We start from the raw sequence: 24,416 nt of genomic DNA on the forward strand, positions 1-24,416 counted from the left end.
CCCAGTCCAGCCCCATTCATCCCAGTCCAGCCCCATTCATCCCAGTCCAGCCCCATTCAGCCCAGTCCAGCTCCATTCAGCCCAGTCCAGCTCCATTCATCCCAGTTTAGCCCCATTCATCCCAGTCCAGCTCCATTCATCCCAGTCCAGCTCCATTCAGCCCAGTCCAGCCCCATTCATCCCAGTCCAGCTCCATTCAGCCCAGTCCAGCTCCATTCATCCCAGTTTAGCCCCATTCATCCCAGTCCAGCCCCATTCATCCCAGTTTAGCCCCATTCATCCCAGTCCAGCCCCATTGATCCCTCATTGAGTCCAATCCCAAACTCGGCTTCATCCAGACCTTTATTATAGGACCCGCCCCCAACATCCTGACTTCTGATTGGTCGAGAGGGGAGATGAGCTCATTGCCATTGGTCAGCGCTGGGGAGGGGGGGAGATCAATGGGGCAGGTCCATCTATGGGTCCCTCTATGGGTTCATCTATGGGTCCATCTATGGGTCCATCTATGGGTCCATCTATGGGTCCCTCTATGGGTCCCTCTATGGGTCCATCTATGGGTCCATCTATGGGTCCATCTATGGGTCCCTCTATGGGTCCATCTATGGGTCCATCTATGTGTCCATCTATGGGTCCCTCTATGGGTTCATCTATGGGTCCATCTATGGGTCCATCTATGGGTCCGTCTATGGGTTCATCCATGGGTCCATCTATGGGTCCATCTATTGGTCTCTCTATGTGTCCCTCTATGGGTCCATCTATGGGTCCATCTATTGGTCTCTCTATGTGTCCCTCTATGGGTCCATCTATGGGTCCATCTATCGGTCTCTCTATGGGTCCCTCTATGGGTCCATCTATGTGTCCATCTATGGGTCCCTCTATGGGTCCCTCTATGAGTCCATCTATGGGTCCATCTATGGGTCCCTCTATGGGTCCATCTATGGGTCCATCTATCGGTCTCTCTATGGGTCCCTCTATGGGTCCGTCTATGGGTCCCTCTATGGGTCCATCTATGGGTCCATCAATGGGTCCGTCTATGGGTCCCTCTATGGGTCCATCTATGGGTCCCTCTATGGGTCCATCTATGGGTCCCTCTATGGCTCCATCTATGGGTCCATCTATGGGTCCATCTATGGGTCCCTCTATGGGTCCTTCATTGGGTCCATCTATGGGTCCATCTATGGGTCCGTCTATGGGTCCACCTATGGGTCCATCTATGGGTCCCTCTATGGGTCCATCTATGTGTCCATCTATGGGTCCATCTATGGGTCCATCTATGGGTCCATCTATGGGTCTCTCTATGGGTCCATCTATGGGTCCCTCTATGGGTCCATCTATGGGTCCATCTATGGGTCCCTCTATGGGTCATCTATAGGTCCATCTATGGGTCCATCTATGGGTCCATCTATGGGTCATCTATAGGTCCATCTATAGGTCCATCTATGTGTCCCCCATAGGGTCTCCCCCCTATTCCTCCCCATGTGGCCACCTCAGGCACCACTCACACGCGTTCTGGAACATCCTCATCCACGGGGCCTCCTGCCCCATAGCGGCCGTGGGTCTGCCCCATAGCGGAGGCCACCAGGCCCATTGCCATACCCGGACCCCCCGCTCCGGGTGCGGCATCAGCCCCAGGTGGCGGCCGCAGGGGGAGCAGAGCGCGGCCACGGCCCCCCCGGACCCATTGGGGTTCATGGGATAACGCTCTGTGGGGTCACCCACATCGTCCACGTAGCGCAATGGGACCAGGCCTGAGGACAGGGCCGAGGGGAGGGCGGAGGGGGAGCGGAACTGGAACCGGCCTGGGGGGAGAGGAGGGTCAAGGTTACATTGGGGTTAGGGTTAGGGTTGGGATTAGGGTTAGGGTTACATTAGGGTTAGGGTTACATTGGGGTTGGGGTTAGGGTTGGGGTTGGGATTAGAGTTGGGTTAGGGTTAGGGTCAAGGTTCCATTAGGGTTAACATTAGGGTTCCATTAGGGTTAGAGTTAGGGTTAGGGTTACATTAGGGTTAGGGTTATTGTGACATTAGGATTAGGGTTAGGTTAGGTTTAGGATTAGGGTTAACGTTAGGGTTGGGGTTAGCATTAGGTTTAGGGTTCCATTAGTGTTAACGTTAGGATTAACATTGGAGTTAGGGGATAGGGTTATGGTTAGGGTTCCATTAGGGTTAGGGTTCCATTAGGGTTAGGGTTCCATTAGGGTTAAGGTTCCATTAGGGTTAGGGTTCCATTAGGGTTAGGGTTCCATTAGGGTTAAGGTTCCATTAGGGTTAGGGTTCCATTAGGGTTAGGGTTCCATTAGGGTTAGGGTTCCATTAGGGTTAGGGTTAGGGTTAGGGTTAGGGTTAGGGTTAGGGTTAGGGTTGGGGTTTGGGTTAGCATTAGGGTTCCATTAGTGTTAGGGTTAGCAATGGACCCCACAATGGTTAGGATAAGCCCATAGGGTTAGCAGCAGTGGACCCCGGAGTGACACCATAACCCAATCCCATACCCACCTTCCCCATGTGCCACCCAGACACCAATGCACGACCCCTCCATTAGAGTTAGGGTTAGTGTTATCAGTGATCCCATTAGTGTTAGGGTCAGCACTGGAGCCCACAGTGACCCCATAACCCAATCCCATAGTCAACTTCTCCATGTGCCACCCACACTCCAATGCACGACCCCTCCATTAGGGTTAGGGTTAGGGGCAGCAGTGACCCCATTAGGGTTAGTGTTACCAGTGACCCCATTAGTGTTCTCAGTGTTCCCATACCATTAGGGTTAGGGTTATCAGTGTCCCCATTAGGGTTAGGGTTCTCATTGATCCCTTACTGACCTTCCGCATGTGCCACCATTAGGGTTAGGGTTAGGGTTACATTAGGGTTAGTGTTAGTGTCACGTTTAGGGTTAGGGTTAGGATTAGGGGCAGCAGTGACTTCATTAGGGTTAGTGTTATTAATGACCCCATAACCCCAATCCCATACCCACATAACCCCATTAGGGTTAGTGTTACATTAGGGTTAGTGTTATCAATGACCCCATAACCCCCATCCCATTCTCACCTTCCCCATGTGCCACCCACACTCCCATACATGTTCCCTCCATCCCCTTCAGCATCATTGCAGGTCCTGGTTCCACTCTGACTGTCACGAATCTGGACTCGAAGCGTCCGGATGTGTTTGGGGTCAGGGCGACCGAGGGGGGATCCCCTGGGGCTGGGGGGGCAGGGACGTCAGTGGGGGGGACACCCATAGGGGAACCCCCATAGGGAGCCCCCATAGGGAACACCCCATGGTGGTCACTGCCATATATGGGATACCCCCATCCAGGGCACCCCCCATCCCATACTTGGTGTACCCCAACACAGGGATCCCCCCCCATACATGGGATATCCCAACATAGGGAGCACCCCCCCCCCATACATGGGTTAACCCAACCCAGGGTCCCCCATACATGGGATATCCAAACACAGGGAACCCCTTCATATGTGGGATACCCCAACCCAGGGCCCCCCCACCCTGTACATAGGATACCCCAACCCAGGGATACCCCCCATACATGGGACACCCCAACCCATGGCACCCCCCTTGTACATGGGATACCCCGATCCAGGAGCCCCCATACTTAGGATACCCCAACTCAGGGATCCCCCATACATAGGATATCCCAACCTAGGGAGCCCCCTCATATGTGGGATACCCTGATCCAGGGCCCTCCCACCCCATACTTGGGATACCCCAAACCAGGATCCCCCCCATGTGTGCCCTCCCCCCGCATCTTGCATGGTCCTGATCCACCCTGTGCTTGGGATATCCTGACCCAGAGCCTCCCCCATATATGGGACATCCCAACACAGGGAACCCCCACACACATAGAATATCCCTACCCAGGGATCCCCCATACATGGGATACCCCAACCCACAGACACCCCCATACATGTGTCCCCCCCCATCCCATACATGGTACATCCCACACCCCCCCCTACCTTGCTGTGGTCCGATCCATCCCAGCAGAGCCATCAGCTGACACCCATTGCAGACCCCCAGGCTGAAGGTGTCCGGACGCTGCCGGAACCGTTCCAAGGCTGCCCGAGCGCGGGGGTGGAACCGGATGGCGGCTGCCCAGCCTGGGACATGGAGACACCCCCCCCATGGGGACAGCACAATGGTACAGCCCATAGCCCATATCTGTGTCCCTATATCCTATACCTGCCCAGGGGTGGAACCAGATGGCGGCTGCCCAGCCTGGAACATGGACACCCCCATAGGGATGGTACAATGGTACAGCCCATGCACCATAACACACAGCCCATAACACATATCCTATACCCAACGGGGGTGGAACCGGATGGCAGCTGCCCAACCTGGGACATGGAGACACCCCCATGGGGAGAGAGCACAATGGGACATCCCATGTGCCATAACACATGTATCTGTATCCCATCCCTATATCCTATACCCATGCGGGGGTGGAACCGGACAGCGGCTGCCCAGCCTGGGACATGGGACATGGACACCCCCATAGGGACAGCACAATGGGACAGTCCATAACCCGTAACACATACCCCATAACACATACCCTATACCCTATAACACATATCCTATACCCACCCGGGGGTGGAACCGGATGGCGGCTGCCCAACCTGGGACATAGAGACACCCCCATGGGGATGGCACAATGGGACAGCCCATAACACATAACCCATGTCTGTGTCCCTATATCCTATACCCAACGGGGGTGGAACCGGATGGCAGCTGCCCAACCTGGGACATGGAGACACCCCCATGGGGAGAGAGCACAATGGGACATCCCATGTGCCATAACACATATATCTGTATCCCATCCCTATATCCTATACCCATGCGGGGGTGGAACCGGACAGCGGCTGCCCAGCCTGGGACATGGGACATGGGACATGGACACCCCTATGGGGGCTGTGCAATGGGACAGTCCATACCCCATAACACATGTCTGTGTCCTCATATCCACCCGGGGGTGGAACCGGATGGCGGCTGCCCAGCCTGGGACACCCCCATAGGGACAGCACAATGGGACATCCCCATAGGGAGACAGCAATGGGACAGCCCATGCACCATAACACATAACACATACCCCATAACACATATCCTATACCCCATATCCCATATCTGTATCCCTATATCCTATACCCGACGGGGGTGGAACCGGACGGCGGCTGCCCAGCCTGGGACACCCCCATAGGGAGTGAGCAATGGGACAGTCCATGTGCCATAACACATATATCTGTGTCCCCATACCCCATATCCCATATCCCATACCCCATACCCCATATCCCATATCCCATATCCCATACCCCATACCCCATATCCCATATCCCATATCCCATACCCCATACCCCATACCCCATACCCCATACCCCATATCCCATACCCCATACCCCATACCCCATATCCCATACCCCATACCCCATATCCCATACCCCATATCCCATATCCCATACCCCATATCCCATACCCCATATACCCCATACCCCATACCCCATATCCCATATCCCATACCCCATACCCCATATCCCATATCCCATATCCCATATCCCATATCCCATACCCCATACCCCATACCCCATACCCCATATCCCATACCCCATACCCCATATCCCATACCCCATACCCCATATCCCATACCCCATATCCCATATCCCATACCCCATATACCCCATACCCCATATCCCATATCCCATACCCCATACCCCATACCCCATATACCCCATACCCCATACCCCATATCCCATATCCCATACCCCATACCCCATATCCCATATCCCATACCCCATATCCCATATCCCATACTCCATATCCCATATCCCATATCCCATATATCCCATATCCCATATCCCATATCCCATAATACCCATATCCCATATCCCATACCCCATACCCCATACCCCATATCCCATACCCCATACACCCCATACCCCATATCCCATACCCCATACCCCATACCCCATATACCCCATACCCCATATACCCCATACCCCATATACCCCATACCCCATATACACCATACCCCATACCCCATACCCCATACCCCATATACCCCATACCCCATATACCCCATACCCCATATCCTATAGCCCCCCCCCATATCTATAGGGCACCCCACAGATCTCACCCTTGGCCGAGCCCAGGACGTCCCCATAGCTGAACCCCCCAACGAACACCAGGCCCCGGAAGCCATCGAGGCTGATGGAGCCTGAGCACAGGTCCTGGGTGGTCACGTCCCACACCTGTGGGGCAGGAGCGTGTGGGGCAGAGCCCATAGGGGTCTATGGGGCAGCCATAGGGATGTGTGGGGCAGGAGCATGTGGGGCAGAGCCCATAGGGGTCTATGGGGCAGGAGCATGTGGGGCAGGAGCATGTGGGGCAGAGCACATAGGGGTCTATGGGGCAGGAGCATGTGGGGCAGAGCCCATAGGGGTCTATGGGGCAGACATAGGGAGCTGTGGGGCAGGAGCATGTGGGGCAGAGCCCATAGGGTTCTATGGGGCAGGAGCATGTGGGGCAGAGCCCATAGGGATCTATGGGGCAGGAGGATGTGGGGCAGAGCCCATAGGGATCTATGGGGCAGGAGCATGTGGGGCAGAGCCCATAGGGTTCTATGGGGCAGCCCATAGGGAGCTGTGGGGAACCCCATAGGGATCTATGGGGCAGCCATAGGGATGTGTGGGGCAGGAGGATGTGGGGCAGCCCATAGGGATGTGTGGGGCAGCCCATAGGGATCTGTGGGGCACCCATAGGGATGTGGGGCAGGAGGATGTGGGGCAGCCCATAGGGATCTGTGGGGCAACCATAGGGATGTGGGGCAGGAGGATGTGGGGCACCCATAGGGATGTGTGGGACACCCATAGGGATGTGTGGGCCCCATAGGGATCTATGGGACACCCATAGGGATCTATGGGCCCCATAGGGATCTATGGGACACCCCATAGGGATGTGTGGGGCACCCATAGAGATCTATGGGGCACCCATAGGGATCTATGGGCCCCATAGGGATCTATGGGACACCCCATAGGGATGTGTGGGGCACCCATAGGGATCTATGGGGCACCCATAGGGATCTATGGGCCCCATAGGGATCTATGGGCCCCATAGGGCTCACCTGGAATCCTGCCATCAGGAAAGCTGCTGCCATCTCCCTGTCCCCATTGCTGCCCTCCTCCCGCAGCACAGCCACACGCGGCCCTGGGAGCTCTGCGGACCCATAGAGACCCATAGAGACCCATAGAGACCCATAGAGACACATAGAGACACATAGAGACACATAGAGACCCATAGAGACACATAGAGACACATAGAGACACATAGAGACACATAGAGACCCATAGAGACCCATAGAGACCCATAGAGACCCATAGAGACCCATAGAGACACATAGAGACCCATAGAGACCCATAGAGACACATAGAGACCATATCCCCCCATAGACCCCCGTAGATCCCATATCCCCCCATAGACCCCCATATACCCCATAGACCCCCGTAGACCCCCATAGATCCCATATCCCCCCAGAGACCCCCATAGACCCCCATAGATCCCATATCCCCCCATAGATCCCATATCCCCCCATAGACCCCCCATAGATCCCATATCCCCCCATATCCCCATAGGAGCCTCATTGAGCCCCATAGAGCCCCATAGATCCCATATCCCCCCATAGACCCCCATAGACCCCATAGATCCCATATCCCCCCATAGACCCCATAGATCCCATATCCCCCCATAGACCCCATAGATCCCATATCCCCCCATAGACCCCCATAGATCCCATATCCCCCCATAGATCCCATATTCCCCCATAGATCCCATATCCCCCCATAGACCCCCATAGACCCCTATAGACCCCATAGATCCTATATCCCCCCATAGACCCCCATAGATCCCATAGACCCCATAGATCCTATATCCCCCCATAGATCCTATATCCCCCCATAGACCCCCCATAGACCCCCATAGAGCCCTATAGGAGCCTCATTGAGCCCCATAGAGCCCTATAGAGCCCCATAGACCCCATACCCCCCACACTCCCCCCCATGGGCTCACCCATGTTCCGCAGCAGGGGGGGCTCCTCCCGGGGGTCAAAGGTCAGCCTGTATTGGGGTCCCCGTCGGTGGGGGGTGTCCTGCTCCTCCTGCCCCACACACTGTGGGGTCACCTGCTCCCGCTCCAGCCGGAAGCTGGTTTGTTCCCATAGCGACCGCAGGGACCCTATAGGGGCTCGGAGCAGCAGGGAGCCCTGCACACGGACCTCGACCTGCGGGGGTATGGGATGTATGGGATATATAGGGTATGGGATATATGGGGTGTATAGGGTGTATGGGGTATGGGATATGGGGTATATGGAGTATGGGGTATATGGGGTATGGGGTATATGGGGTATGGGATATATACAACATGGGATATGGGATATGGGGTGTATGGGATATGGGATATATGGGATATGGGATACATGGGATATGGGATATATAGAACATGGGATATACGGGATATGGGATATATGGGATATGGGATACATGGGATATGGGATATATAGAACATGGGATATACGGGATATGGGATATATGGGATATGAGATATACAGAACATGGGATATGGGATATATGGGATATAGGACATGGCATATACAGAACATGGGATATGGGATATATGGGATATGGGATATACAGGATATGGGATATATGGGATATGGGATATATAGGATATGGGATATATGGGATAGGGGATATGGGATATACAGAACATGGGATATGGGATATGGGATATGGGATATATGGAACATGGGATATATGGAATATGGGATATATAGAACATGGGATATATGGGATATGGTATATATAGGATATGGGACATCGGATATATGGGATATGGGACACGAGATATGGGATATATGGCATATGGGACATGGGATATGGGATATACGAGATATGGGATATATGGCATATGAGGTATACGGGATATGGGATATATGGGATATGGGACATGGGATATGGGATATGGACATGCACATGGGATATGGGATATACAGGACATGGGATATGGGGACATAGACATGGGATATACAGAACATGGAATATGGGACATGGGATACATGGAACACAGGATATGGGACATTGGATATGGGATAAATGGAACATGGGACATAGGATATATAGAACATGGGATATGTGACATGGGACATGGGATACAGGATATATGGAACATGGGATATGGGACATGGGATACATGGAACACAGGATATGGGACATTGGATATGGGATAAATGGAACATGGGACATAGGATATATAGAACATGGGATATGTGACATGGGACATGGGATACAGGATATATGGAACATGGGATATGGGACATGGGTATGGGCATCAGCACCCAGACCTGCCATGGGCTATGGGATATGGGACATGGACATGGGTATGGGATATATGGGACATGGGATATGGGACATGGGATATATGGAACATGGGACATGGGATATATGGGACATTGGATATGGGATATATGGAACATGGGCCATGGGCTATGGGTCCAGAGGACACCAGCAAGTGACCCTCTGGACCTGAGGTCCCCAGTTCACCCCTCCCAGTGCTCCCAGTGCTCCCAGTGCTCCCAGTCCCTCCCCAGTGCTCCCAGTGCCCCCAGTTCACCCCTCCCAGTGCTCCCAGTGCTCCCAGTTCACCTCAGCATCAGGCCCATAGGGGCCGCTGTGCCCTATAGGGATGCAGCTCAGGCCCCGATCCCGGTACCGTTGGCAGATGTGAGGCACAGACCCCATAGGGACCTCAAGGACCAGCCCTGGCTCCTCAGCAAACAGCAGTGATAGGGCTGTGGGGTATGGGGGGTATAGGGTGTATAGGGTATATGGGGTGTATGGGGTGTATAGGGTATATGGGGTATGGGGGGTATGGGGTGTATAGGGTATATAGGGTATATGGGGTGTATGGGGTATGGGGTGTATAGGGTATATGGGGAGTATGGGGTGTATGGGCTATGGGATATGGGGTATATGGGGTATATGGGGTGTATGGGGTGTATAGGTTATATAGGGTATGGGATATGGGGTATGGGGTATATGGGGTATATGGGGTATGGGATATGGGGTATGGGGTATGGGATATGGGGTATGGGATATGGGATATGGGATATGGGGTATGGGGTATGGGATATGGGTTATGGGGTGTATGGGGTATGGCATATGGGGTATAGGATATGGGGTATAGGGTATATAGGGTATATGGGGTATGGGATATGGGATATTATGGGATATGGGACATGACTCACGTGAGTCTGAGGGGTCCCCAGTGTCCAGCTCCAGTTGGAGGCCACAGTTCCCAGCAAACCCCATTTCCAGCACACACGTGATCAAACCTCCATCACTGACATCATGTCCTGCGCTGAGGGCTCGTTCTGACCATAGAGACACATGGAGACCCATAGAGACACATAGAGACACATAGAGACCCATAGAGACACATAGAGACACATAGAGACACATAGAGACCCATAGAGACACATAGAGACACATAGAGACACATAGAGACCATAGAGACACATAGAGACACATAGAGAAACATAGAGACACATAGAGACCATAGAGACCATAGAGACATATAGAGACCCATAGAGACACATAGAGACACATAGAGACACATAGAGACACATAGAGACACATAGAGACCATAGAGACCATAGAGACACATAGAGACACATAGAGACACATAGAGACACATAGAAACACATAGAGACACATAGAGACCCATAGAGACCCATAGAGACCCATAGAGACCCATAGAGACACATAGAGACACATAGCCCCCATAGCCCCCATAGCCCCATAGCCCTATAGCCCCCATAGCCCCATAGCCCCATAGCCCCCATAGCCCTATAGCCCCCATAGCCCCCTTAGCCCCCATAGCCCCATAGCCCCCATAGCCCCATAGCCCCCATAGCCCCATAGCCCCATAGCCCCCATAGCCCCATAGCCCCCATAGCCCCCATAGCCCCATAGCCCCATAGCCCCATAGCCCCATAGCCCCCATAGCCCCATAGCCCCCATAGCCCCCATAGCCCCATAGCCCCATAGCCCCATAGCCCCATAGCCCCATAGCCCCCATAGCCCCCATAGCCCCATAGCCCTATAGCCCCCATAGCCCCATAGCCCCATAGCCCCCATAGCCCTATAGCCCCCATAGCCCCATAGCCCCATAGCCCCATAGCCCCCATAGCCCCATAGCCCCATAGCCCCTATAGGACCCACCTTGGATCAGGCTCTGGGTGACCCTAAATGCCCCATCCAGGTTCTTGGGGTCCTCGAGGTCAGGGGGGTCCTCACCCAGCTGGGAGAAGACCTGGGCCAGGGCAGAGCCGCCCAAGCGATGCCTGCCTGGAGACAGCGGCACCCACAGCAGGGCCCCTGCACCCATAGGGACACATTGGAGCCATAGGGACCCATTGGAGCCATAGGGACCCATTGGAGCCATAGGGACCCCATTGTACCCATAGGGACCCATTGCACCCATAGGGACCCATTGGAGCCATAGGGACCCCATTGTACCCATAGGGACCCATTGCACCCATAGGGACCCATTGTACCCATAGGGACCCCATTGCACCCATAGGGACCCATTGCACCCATAGGGACCCATTGGAGCCATAGGGACCCCATTGTACCCATAGGGACCCATTGCACCCATAGGGACCCATTGTAGCCATAGGGACCCATTGGAGCCATAGGGACCCATTGTACCCATAGGGACCCCATTGTACCCATAGGGACCCCATTGTACCCATAGGGACCCATTGTACCCATAGGGACCCATTGCACCCATAGGGACCCATTGGAGCCATAGGGAACCCATTGTACCCATAGGGACCCATTGCACCCATAGGGACCCATTGGAGCCATAGGGACCCGTTGTAACCATAGGGACCCATTGGAGCCATAGGGACCCATTGTACCCATAGGGACCCCATTGTACCCATAGGGACCCCATTGTACCCATAGGAACCCATTGCACCCATAGGAACCCATTGCACCCATAGGGACCCATTGTACCCATAGGGACCCATTGTACCCATAGGGACCTATTGGAGCCATAGGGACCCATTGGAGCCATAGGGACCCATTGTACCCATAGGGACCCCATTGTACCCATAGGGACCCATTGTACCCATAGGGACCCATTGGAGCCATAGGGACCCATTGTTCCTATAGGGACCCCATTGTACCGATAGGGACCCATTGGAGCCATAGGGACCCCATTGTACCCATAGGGACCCCATTGTACCGATAGGGACCCCATTGTACCCATAGGAACCCATTGCACCCATAGGGACCCATTGTACCCATAGGGACCCATTGTACCCATAGGGACACCATTGGAGCCATAGGGACGCATTGGAGCCATAGGGACCCATTGTACCCATAGGGACCCCATTGTACCCATAGGGACCCATTGTACCCATAGGGACCCATTGGAGCCATAGGGACCCATTGTACCTATAGGGACCCCATTGTACCGATAGGGACCCATTGGAGCCATAGGGACCCATTGGAGCAATAGGGACCCATTGGAGCCATAGGGGCCCCATTGTACCCATAGGGACCCCATTGGAGCCATAGGGACCCATTGGAGCCATAGGGACCCATTGGAGCCATAGGGACCCCATTGTACCCATAGGGACCCATTGGAGCCATAGGGACCCATTGTACCCATAGGGACCCCATTGTACCCATAGGGACCCATTGCACCCATAGGGACCCCATTGTACCCATAGGGACCCATTGTACCCATAGGGACCCATTGTACCCATAGGGACCCATTGGAGCCATAGGGACCTATTGTACCCATAGGGACCCCATTGTACCCATAGGGACCCCATTGCACCCATAGGGACCCATTGCACCCATAGGGACCCATTGTAGCCATAGGGACCCATTGTAGCCATAGGGACCCATTGTACCCATAGGGACCCCATTGCACCCATAGGGACCCATTGTAGCCATAGGGACCCATTGTAGCCATAGGGACCCCATTGTACCCATAGGGACCCATTGTACCCATAGGGACCCCATTGTACCCATAGAGACCCCATTGCACCCATAGGGACCCATTGTACCCATAGGGACTCCATTGTACCCATAGGGACCCCATTGTAGCCATAGGGACCCATTGTAGTCATAGGGACCCATTGTATCCATAGGGACCCCATTGCACCCATAGGGACCCATTGGAACCATAGGGACCCCATTGTACCCATAGGGACCCATTGTACCCATAGGGACCCCATTGTACCCATAGGGACCCATTGTACCCATAGGGACCCATTGTAGCCATAGGGACCCCATTGTAGCCATAGGGACCCCATTGTACCCATAGGGACCCATTGTACCAACAGGGACCCCATTGTACCCATATAAACCCCATTGCACCCATAGGGACCCATTGGAACCATAGGGACCCCATTGTACCCATAGGGACCCATTGTACCCATAGGGACCCCATTGCAGCCATAGGGACCCCATTGTACCCATAGGGACCCATTGTACCCATAGGGACCCCATTGTAGCCATAGGGACCCATTGTAGCCATAGGGACCCATTGTACCCATATGGACCCATTGTAACCATAGGGACCCCATTGTACCCATAGGGACCCCATTGTACCCATAGAGACCCATTGTAGCCATAGGGACCCATTGTACCCATAGGGACCCATTGTACCCATAGGGACCCATTGTACCCATAGGGACCCCATTGCACCCATAGGGATCCCATTGTACACATAGGGACCCCATTGTTCCCATAAGGACCCATTGTAGCCATAGGGACCCATTGTACCCATAGCCCCCCCCCCCCCCCCCCCTGACCTTTGCCCTCAGGACACTTGAGGTCAGGGGTCACGGTGGCTGTGATATCCGGACACACGGCATAGGCTGAGATCACCAGGGTGCCTGTGGGGGTCAAAGGTCACGGGGGGGGGGGGGGGCACCCATGGGTGCATCACCCTATAGCATCACCCCATAGCCTCACCCCATAGCATCACCCTATAGCATCACCCTATAGCATCACCCTATAGCATCACGCTATAGCATCACCCTATAGCATCACCCTATAGCATCACCCTATAGCATCACCCCATAGCCTCACCCCATAGCATCACCCCATAGCATCACCCTATAGCGTCACCCCATAGCATCACCCCATAGCTGCCCCATAGCTGCCCCATAGCTGCCCCATAGCATCACCCCATAGCTGCCCCATAGCTGCCCCACAGCTGCCCCATAGCTGCTCCACAGCTGCCCCATAGCTGCCCCATAGAGACCCACACCTGCCCCATAGCTGCCCCATAGCTGCCCCATAGCATCACCCCATAGCTGCCCCATAGCTGCCCCACAGCTGCCCCATAGCTGCTCCACAGCTGCCCCATAGCTGCCCCATAGAGACCCACACCTGCCCCATAGTTGCCCCATAGCTGCCCCATAGCTGCCCCATAGCCCCCATAGCTGCCCCACAGCTGCCCCATAGCTGCCCCATAGCTCACCGGGCGCCATGACGGTGTCATTGCCCACCCTGGCTGCCATGCTGAGTGAGTCCTTGCCCCCATCGATGGCCACCCCCAGGCCCTGCAGCAGCTGCACTAGAGCCTGACAGGCTCTGACCAGAGCTCCCCCCTCGGGGCCGCACTTGGAGCCCCACATCCAGTTACCAGAGCACTTCACGTCCTGGGGGGGGGGGGGAACAGCCGTTACCATGGAGACCATGGTTACCATGGCGACCATAGTGACCATGGTGACCATGGTGATGGTGATGGACCAGCCATCATCCCCATCAAACTCAATGGTAACCATGGGGATGATGGGGATGGTGGTTACCATGGTAACCATGGGGATGATGGGGATGGGGGTTACCATGGGGATGGGGGTTACCATGGTTACCATGGGGATGGGGGTTACCATGGTAACCATGGGGATGGGGGTTACCATGGTTACCATGGGGATGGGGGTTACCATGGTAACCATGGGGATGGGGGTTACCATGGTTACCATGGGGAACATGGGGATGGTGGTTACCATGGCAACCATGGGGATGGGGGTTACCATGGTGACCATGGGGATGATGGGGATGGTGTTTACCATGGTGACCATGGGGATGATGGGGATGGGGGTTACCATGGCGACCATGGGGATGGGGGTTACCATGGGGAACATGGGGATGGGGGTTACCAGGGTAACCATGGGAATGGGGGTTACCATGGTGACCATGGGGATGAGGATGGTGGTTACCATGGTGACCATGGGGAACATGGGGATGGGGGTTACCATGGGGACCATGGGGATGGGGGTTACCATGGTGACCATGGGGATGGGGGTTACCATGGTGACCATGGGGATGGGGGTTACCATGGTGACCATGGGGATGGGGGTTACCATGGGGACCGGGGTTACCATGGTGACCATGGGGATGGTGGTTACCATGGTGACCATGGGGATGGTGGTTACCATGGGGACCATGGGGATGGGGGTGACCATGGTTACCATGGAGATGATGGGGATGGGGTTACCATGGGGATGATGGGGATGGGGGTTACCATGGCGACCATGGGGATGATGGGGATGGTGGTTACCATGGGGATGGGGGTGACCATGGCAACCATGGGGATGGGGGTTACCATGGTAACCATGGGGATGGGGATGGTGGTTACCATGGTGAACATGGGGATGGGGGTGACCATGGTTACCATGGGGATGATGGGGATGGTGGTTACCATGGCGACCATGGGGATGGGGGTGACCATAGCGACCATGGGGATGGGGGTGACCATGGTAACCATGGGGATGATACTGACCATGGTGACCATGGCAACGATGGGGATGGTGACAATGGGGATGGTGATGGATCAACCATCATCTCCATCAACCTCAATGGTGACCATGGTGACCATGGTGATGATGTTGACCATGGGGACCATGGGGATGTTGGTTATTATGGTGACCATGATGATGGTGATGGATCAACCATCACCCCCATCACCCTCAATGGTCACCATGGTGATGATGGTAACCATGGTGACCACGGTCCCTGTCCCCCCCCCACTCACCCTGAGGTCAGTGACTCTGGCAAACACCAGGTTGGTCAGAGCTTCAGTCAGAGCCATCCTGGCTCCAGCACCAGGGTCCAGGAGTCCCTTGATCGGCTGTTCCCCTAGAGCTGTGGCTGCTCCGACTGTATCCAGGTGGGACAGAGCTACAACCGCAACGTCAGCCAGGGGGGTGTGCAGGGGACCCACACACTGCTGCTGGGCTACCAGCCCTGTCACTGAGCGGTCAACCTAAGGGACAGCATCAGAGGGATGTGGTATAACATCAATGTATGGTATGGATGGGGTACAGTATGGGATGGGTGTGCAGGGGACCCACACACTGCTGCTGGGCTACCAGCCCTGTCACCGACCGGTCAACCTGTGGGACAGTATGGGATGGGTGTGATACAGCATCACTGTATGGTATGGATGGGGTACAGTATGGGATGGGTGTGATACAGCATCACTGTATGGTATGGATGGGGTACAGTATGGGATGGGTGTGCTACAGCATCACTGTATGGTATGGATGGGGTACAGTATGGGATGGGTGTGATACAGCATCACTGTATGGGATGGATGGGGTACAGTATGGGATGGGTGTGCTACAGCATCACTGTATGGTATGGATGGGGTACAGTATGGGATGGGTGTGCTACAGCATCACTGTATGGTATGGATGGGGTACAGTATGGGATGGATGGGGGATAACATGGTATGGGTGTGCTACAGCATCACCCCATGGTAGGGATGTGCTACAGCATCACCGTATAGCACAGATGGAATATAACATGGTATGGATATGGTACAGTATGGGAGGGATGTGGTATAGTATGGGATGGATGTGGTACAGTATGGGATGGATGTGGTACAGCATCACCGTATGGCACAGATGGGGGATAACATGGTGCATACAGTACATACATACAGTATGGTATGGATGTGGTACAACCTCACTGCATGGTATGGATGTGGTACATGGTATGGATATGGTACAGTATGGGATGGATGTGGTACAGCATCACCGCATGGGATGGATGTGGTACAATATGGGATGGATGCAGTACAGCATCACCATATAGCACGGATGGGGTATAACATGGTACGGATGTGGTACAGTATGGGATGGCTGCCCCACAGCATCACACCATGGATACCCCACAGCATCACCCCATAGCCCCCATAGCTGCCCCACAGCTGCCCCATAGTCCCCATAGCTGCCCCATAGCCCCCATAGCTGCCCCATAGCCCCCATAGCTGCCCCATAGCCCCATAGCTGCCCCATAGCCCCCATAGCCCCCATAGCTGCCCCATAGCTGCCCCATAGCTGCCCCATAGTCCCCATAGCTGCCCCATAGCCCCCATAGCTGCCCCATAGCTGCCCCATAGCTGCCCCATAGCCCCCATAGCTGCCCCATAGCTGCCCCATAGCTGCCCCATAGCTGCCCCATAGCTGCCCCCATAGCTGCCCCATAGCTGCCCCATAGCCCCATAGCTGCCCCATAGCCCCCATAGCCCCCATAGCTGCCCCATAGCTGCCCCATAGCTGCCCCATAGTCCCCATAGCTGCCCCATAGCCCCCATAGCTGCCCCATAGCTGCCCCATAGCTGCCCCATAGCTGCCCCATAGCCCCCATAGCTGCCCCATAGCTGCCCCATAGCCCCCATACCTTGCTGGTCAGGTACCGTTTGCTCCCCACCGCCGGCAGCCTCAGCACCAGCCCCAGAGCCTCCAGTACAGTCAGTGATGGAGGCAGCTCCAGGGGGCGCAGGAGGGGGGAGGGGCTCTGGACAATGAACTCCTATGGGGGATATAGGGTTAGGGACCTATAGACACCATATATAGGACCCCATAGACCCCAATGACCCATATATAGGGCCCTATATCCCCCCATGTCCCATATATAGGGCCCTATATCACCCCATACCCCATATATAGGGCCCCATATCCCCCCCATACACCATATATACAGCCCTATATCCCCCCATACCCTATATATAGGGCCCTATATCCCCCCCATGTCCCATATATAGGGCCCTATATCCCCCCATACCCCATATACGGGGCCCATAGACCCCAATGACCCATATATAGGGCCCCATATCCCCCCATGCACCATATATAGGGCCCTATATCCCCCCATGTCCCATATATAGGGCCCTATATCACCCCAAACACCATATATAGGGCCCTATATCCCCCCCATGTCCCATATATAGAGCCCTATATCCCCCCATGTCCCATATATAGGGCCCTATATCACCCCAAACACCATATATAGGGCCCTATATCCCCCCCATGTCCCATATATAGGGCCCTACATCCCCCAAATGTCCCATATATAGGGCCCCATATCCACCCCATGTCCCATATATAGGGCCCCATATCCCCCCAAACCCCATATATAGGGCCCCATATCACCCCAAACCCCATATATAGGGCCCCATATCCCCCCATGTCCCATATATAGGGCCCTATATCACCCCATACCCCATATATAGGGCCCTATATACCCCCCATGCCCCATATATAGGGCCCCATATCCTCCCATGCCCCATATATAGGGCCCCATATCCCCCCATGCCCCATATATAGGGCCCCATATCCCCCCCATGTCCCATATATAGGGCCCCATATCGCCCCATGCCCCATATATAGGGCCCTATATCCCCCCCATGTCCCATATATAGGGCCCTATATCCCCCCATGGCCCATATATAGGGCCCTATATCACCCCAAACCCCATATATAGGGCCCCATAGCCCCCAATGACACATATATAGGACCCATATCCACCCATACCCCACATATAGGGCCCTATATCCCCCCCATGTCCCATATATAGGGCCCTATATCCCCCCCATGTCCCATATATAGGGCCCCATATCCCCCATATATAGGGCCCCATATCCCCCCATGTCCCATATATAGGGCCCTATATCACCCCATGTCCCATATATAGGGCCCTATATCCCCCCCATGTCCCATATATAGGGCCCTATATCCCCCCCATATCCCATATATAGGGCCCCATATCCCCCCATGTCCCATATATAGGGCCCATATCCCCCCATACCCCATATATAGGGCACTATATCCCCCCATACCCCATATATAGGGCCCTATATCCCCCCATGTCCCATATACAGGGCCCTATACCACCCCATGCACCATATATAGAGCCCTATATCCCCCCATACCCCATATATAGGGCCCCATATCCCCCCATACCCCATATATACGGCCCCATATCCACCCATGTCCCATATATAGGCCCCATATCCCCCATATATAGGGCTCCATATCCCCCACATATAGGGCCCCATATCCCCCATATATAGGGCTCCATATCCCCCATATATAGGACCCCATATCCCCCATATATAGGGCCCCATATCCCCCATATATAGGACCCCATATCCCCCATATATAGGGCCCCATATCCCCCATATATAGGGCCCCATATCCCCCATATATAGGACCCCATATCCCCCATATATAGGACCCCATATCCCCCATATATAGGGCCCCATATATAGAGCCCCATATCCCCCATATATAGGACCCCATATCCCCCCCCCCAAGTGCCCTTTGACCCCTGACCTTCTGGGGCATCTTGCCCAGCACCCACTGCAGGTCAAGGTTCACGGGGGTCGGGAGCCCCTCATGTGACCCCCCCTCGGGCACCGGGGTCAAGAGGTCATCGACGAGGACGATCTGGGGGGGGAGGGGCAAAGGACATAACATCCCATAATAACCATAGCCTATAGATCCTATAGATCCTATAGATCCTATAGACCCCATACATCCCTATACATCCCATAATACCCATATCCTATAGATCCTATAGGTCCTATAGGTCCCATACATCCCATACACCCCATATATCCCATACATCCCATAATATCCCATACATCCCATACACCCCATACACCCCATAGACCCCATAGACGCCATAGACCCCATAGACCCCATACACCCCATAGACCCCACAGACACCATAGACCCCATAGCCCCCATAGACACCATAGACACCATAGACACCATACATCCCATAGCCCCCATAGACCCCATAGACCCCATACACCCCATACACCCCATAGACCCCATACACCCCAAACACCCCATAGACCCCACAGACCCCATAGACCCCATACACCCCATAGACCCCATAGACCCCATAAGTTACCTTCCCGTCCCCAGTGATGTTCCCCACCACACTTATAGGGCATCTCTCCCTCTGTGCCAGGCGCTTGAGCCGCCCCATAGATTGGGGTCGGACCAGGACCGCGTTGGACTCCTGGTACTCAGCGCCCCATAGCTCCAGGATGCTGATGCTGGGGTCCCCTAACTGTGGGACATGGGGCTATGGGGCAGGCTATGGGGCTATGGGGCAGGCTATGGGGCTATAGGGCAGGCTATGGGGCTATGGTGCTATGGGGCTATGGGGCTATGGGGGCTATGGGGGCTATGGGGCTATGGGGCAGCGATGGGGCTTTGGGGCTATGGGGCTATGGGGCTATGGTGCTATGGGGCTATGGGGCTATGGGGCTATGGGGCTATGGGGCTATGGGGCTATGGGGGCTATGGTGCTATGGGGCTATGGGGCTATGGGGCTATGGGGCTATGGGGCTATGGGGGCTATGGGGCTATGGGGCTATGGGGCTATGGGGGCTATGGGGCTATGGGGCTATGGGGCTATGGGGCTATGGGGGCTATGGGGCTATGGGGCTATGGGGCTATGGGGGCTATGGGGCTATGGGGCTATGGGGCTATGGGGCTATGGGGGCTATGGGGCTATGGGCAGGCTATGGGGCTATGGGGCTATGGGGCTATGGGGGCTATGGGGCTATGGGGCTATGGGGGCTATGGGGCTATGGGCAGGCTATGGGGCTATGGGGCTATGGGGCTATGGGGGCTATGGGGCTATGGGGGCAATGGGGCTATGGGGCTATGGGGCTATGGGGGCTATGGGGCTATGGGGCTATGGGGCTATGGGGGCTATGGGGCTATGGGGCTATGGGGCTATGGGGCTATGGGGGCTATGGGGCTATGGGGGCTATGGGGGCTATGGGGCTATGGGGCTATAGGGCTATGGGGCTATGGGGCTATGGGGGCTTTGGGGGCTATGGGGCTATGGGGGCTATGGGGCTATGGGGCTATGGGGATATGGGGCTATGGGGGCTATGGGGCTATGGGGCTATGGGGCTATGGGGGCTATGGGGGCTATGGGGGCTATGGGGGCTATGGGGCAGCTATGGGGCTATGGGGCAGTCTATGGGGTGTCTATGGGGCACAGACCTCAAAGCGACTGGCATAGATAATGGCTCCTGCAGGGTCACTGATCTCCTTGAGGACATTGCCTGGGACAGAGACAATGGGGACACCCCTTGAACCCCAAATCCCATAATAACCATACCCCATATCCCATTCCCCATATCCCATACCCCATATCCCATATCCCATACCCCATATACCCCATATACCCCATATCCCATATCCCATACCCCATATCCCATACCCCATACCCCATACCCCATATACCCCATATACCCCATATCCCATATCCCATATCCCATACCCCATACCCCATATCCCATATCCCATATCCCATACCCCATACCCCATATCCCATACCCCATACCCCATACCCCATATCCCATATCCCATACCCCATACCCCATACCCCATATCCCATATCCCATACCCCATACCCCATATCCCATATATCCCATACCCCATATCCCATACCCCATATCCCATATCCCATATCCCATACCCCATACCCCATAGCCCATATCCCATACACCCCATAGCCCCATACACCCCATAGCCCCATAGCCCCACACATACCATTGCCCCCTGCTCCCTGGTCATGGATGCTGCAGATTGGGTTCTGCCCCACATCCTGCCCCACATCCTGCCCCATAGCCCCATACACCCCATAGCCCCATACTCACCATTGCCCCCTGCTCCCTGGTCATGGATGCTGCAGATGGGGTTCTGCCCCACATCCTGCCCCACATCCTGCCCCACACTCTCAATGCAGCCCCGCAGGACTCGGTTCATCTTCTGCTCCATCTCTGGGTCCCCTCTTTGTACTGCACTGAGGTCCCGATCCTGGGACCCCTGACCCTGAACCTGTGGGGCAGCAGTGGGGCAGTGACCCATAGAGACCCATAGAGACCCATAGAGACCCATAGAGACACATAGAGACACATAGAGACCCATAGAGACACATAGAGACACATAGAGACCATAGAGACACATAGAGACACATAGAGACCCATAGAGACCCATAGAGACACAGAGACACATAGAGACCCATAGAGACACATAGAGACCCATAGAGACACATAGAGACACATAGAGACACATAGAGACACATAGAGACCCATAGAGACCCATAGAGACACATAGAGACACATAGAGACACATAGAGACCATAGAGACACATAGAGACACATAGAGACCATAGAGACACATAGAGACACATAGAGACCCATAGAGACACATAGAGACCCATAGAGACACATAGAGACACATAGAGACACATAGAGACCATAGAGACACATAGAGACACATAGAGACCCATAGAGACCCATAGAGACACAGAGACACATAGAGACCCATAGAGACACATAGAGACCCATAGAGACACATAGAGACACATAGAGACACATAGAGACACATAGAGACCCATAGAGACACATAGAGACCCATAGAGACCCATAGAGACCCATAGAGACCCATAGAGACACATAGAGACCCATAGAGACCCATAGAGACCCATAGAGACCCATAGAGACCCATAGAGACACCATATAGAGACCCAATAGAGACCCCATAGAGACCCCATAGACACCCCATAGAGACCACAGAGAGACCCCATACAGACCCATAGAGACACCATAGACCCCCCATAGACACCCCATAGACACCACATAGACACCCATAGACACCCCATAGACACCCCATAGACACCCATAGACACCCCATCCCACCCCATAGACCCCCCATAGACACCCCATAGACCACCCATCCCACCCCATAGACCCCATTACCTGCACAGAGGAGGCTGCTCCCCCCCCAACCCCAATGCGGTAAACGGGGCCCCCGATTTTCACCACCAGCATCCCTATGGGGGAAAAATGGGGTGAGACCCATAGATCCTATGGGGCCAATGGGGTCCTATGGGTGCAATAGGATCCTATGGGTACAATGGGTCCCTATGGGTACAATGGGTCCCTATGGGTACAATGGGGTCCCTATGGGTGCAATGGGTCCCTATGGGTACAATGGGGTCTCTATGGGTACAATGGGGTCCCTATGGGTACAATGGGTCCCTATGGGTACAATGGGGTCTCTATGGGTACAATGGGTCCCTATGGGTACAATGGGGTCCCTATGGGTGCAATGGGTCCCTATGGGTACAATGGGGTCTCTATGGGTACAATGGGGTCCCTATGGGTACAATGGGTCCCTATGGGTACAATGGGGTCTCTATGGGTACAATGGGTGCCTATGGGTACAATGGGGTCCCTATGGGTGCAATGGGTCCCTATGGGTACAATGGGGTCTCTATGGGTACAATGGGGTCCCTATGGGTACAATGGGTCCCTATGGGTACAATGGGGTCTCTATGGGTACAATGGGGTCCCTATGGGTACAATGGGTCCCTATGGGTACAATGGGGTCTCTATGGGTACAATGGGGTCCCTATGGGTACAATGGGTCCCTATGGGTGCATTGGGTCCCTATGGGTGCAATGGGTCCCTATGGGTACAATGGGGTCCATATGGGTAGAATGGGTCCCTATGGGTACAATGGGGTCTCCATGGGTGCAATGGGATCCCTATGGGTACAATGGGGTCCCTATGGGTACAATGGGTCCCTATGGGTACAATGGGGTCCCTATGGGTGCTATGGGTCCCTATGGGTACAATGGGTCCCTATGGGTACAATGGGTCCCTATGGGTACAATGGGGTCCATATGGGTAGAATGGGTCCCTATGGGTACAATGGGGTCTCCATGGGTGCAATGGGATCCCTATGGGTACAATGGGTCCCTATGGGTACAATGGGGTCCCTATGGGTACAATGGGTCCCTAAGGGTACAATGGGTCCCTATGGCTCCAATGGGTCCCTATGGGTACAATGGGTCCCTATGGGTCCCTATGGGTAAAATGGGTCCCTATGGGTCCCTATGGGTACAATGGGTCCCTATGGGTGCAATGGGTCCCTATGGGTACAATGGGTCCCTATGGGTCCCTATGGGTACAATGGGTCCCTATGGGTACAATGGGTCCCTATGGGTGCAATG

At 54.7% G+C, this 24,416-nt stretch overlaps 1 protein-coding gene across 1 annotated transcript; it reads right to left on the reverse strand.

The window, feature by feature from the left end:
• Window positions 1-324: 324 nt before the first annotated feature.
• Window positions 325-23,234, reverse strand: LOC117438099 (phosphoribosylformylglycinamidine synthase). Its single transcript, XM_034073514.1, has 19 exons — window positions 23,158-23,234; window positions 22,121-22,234; window positions 21,947-22,001; window positions 21,395-21,456; window positions 20,283-20,444; window positions 19,697-19,810; window positions 17,763-17,894; window positions 16,111-16,341; window positions 14,554-14,734; window positions 13,880-13,963; window positions 11,268-11,423; window positions 10,292-10,417; window positions 9,690-9,835; window positions 8,059-8,269; window positions 7,118-7,209; window positions 6,131-6,245; window positions 3,954-4,106; window positions 3,043-3,195; window positions 325-1,799 (listed from the first exon to the last, which is right to left on the reverse strand). The coding sequence occupies exons 1-19, from the start codon at window positions 23,227-23,229 to the stop codon at window positions 1,465-1,467; spliced, it is 2,694 nt and encodes an 897-aa protein (XP_033929405.1). The 5' UTR covers window positions 23,230-23,234; the 3' UTR covers window positions 325-1,464.
• Window positions 23,235-24,416: the final 1,182 nt, after the last annotated feature.

The sequence above is a fragment of the Melopsittacus undulatus genome (genome assembly GCF_012275295.1).
Source record: "Melopsittacus undulatus isolate bMelUnd1 chromosome 25 unlocalized genomic scaffold, bMelUnd1.mat.Z SUPER_25_unloc_1, whole genome shotgun sequence".
In the NCBI taxonomy this organism is placed as follows: domain Eukaryota; kingdom Metazoa; phylum Chordata; class Aves; order Psittaciformes; family Psittaculidae; genus Melopsittacus; species Melopsittacus undulatus.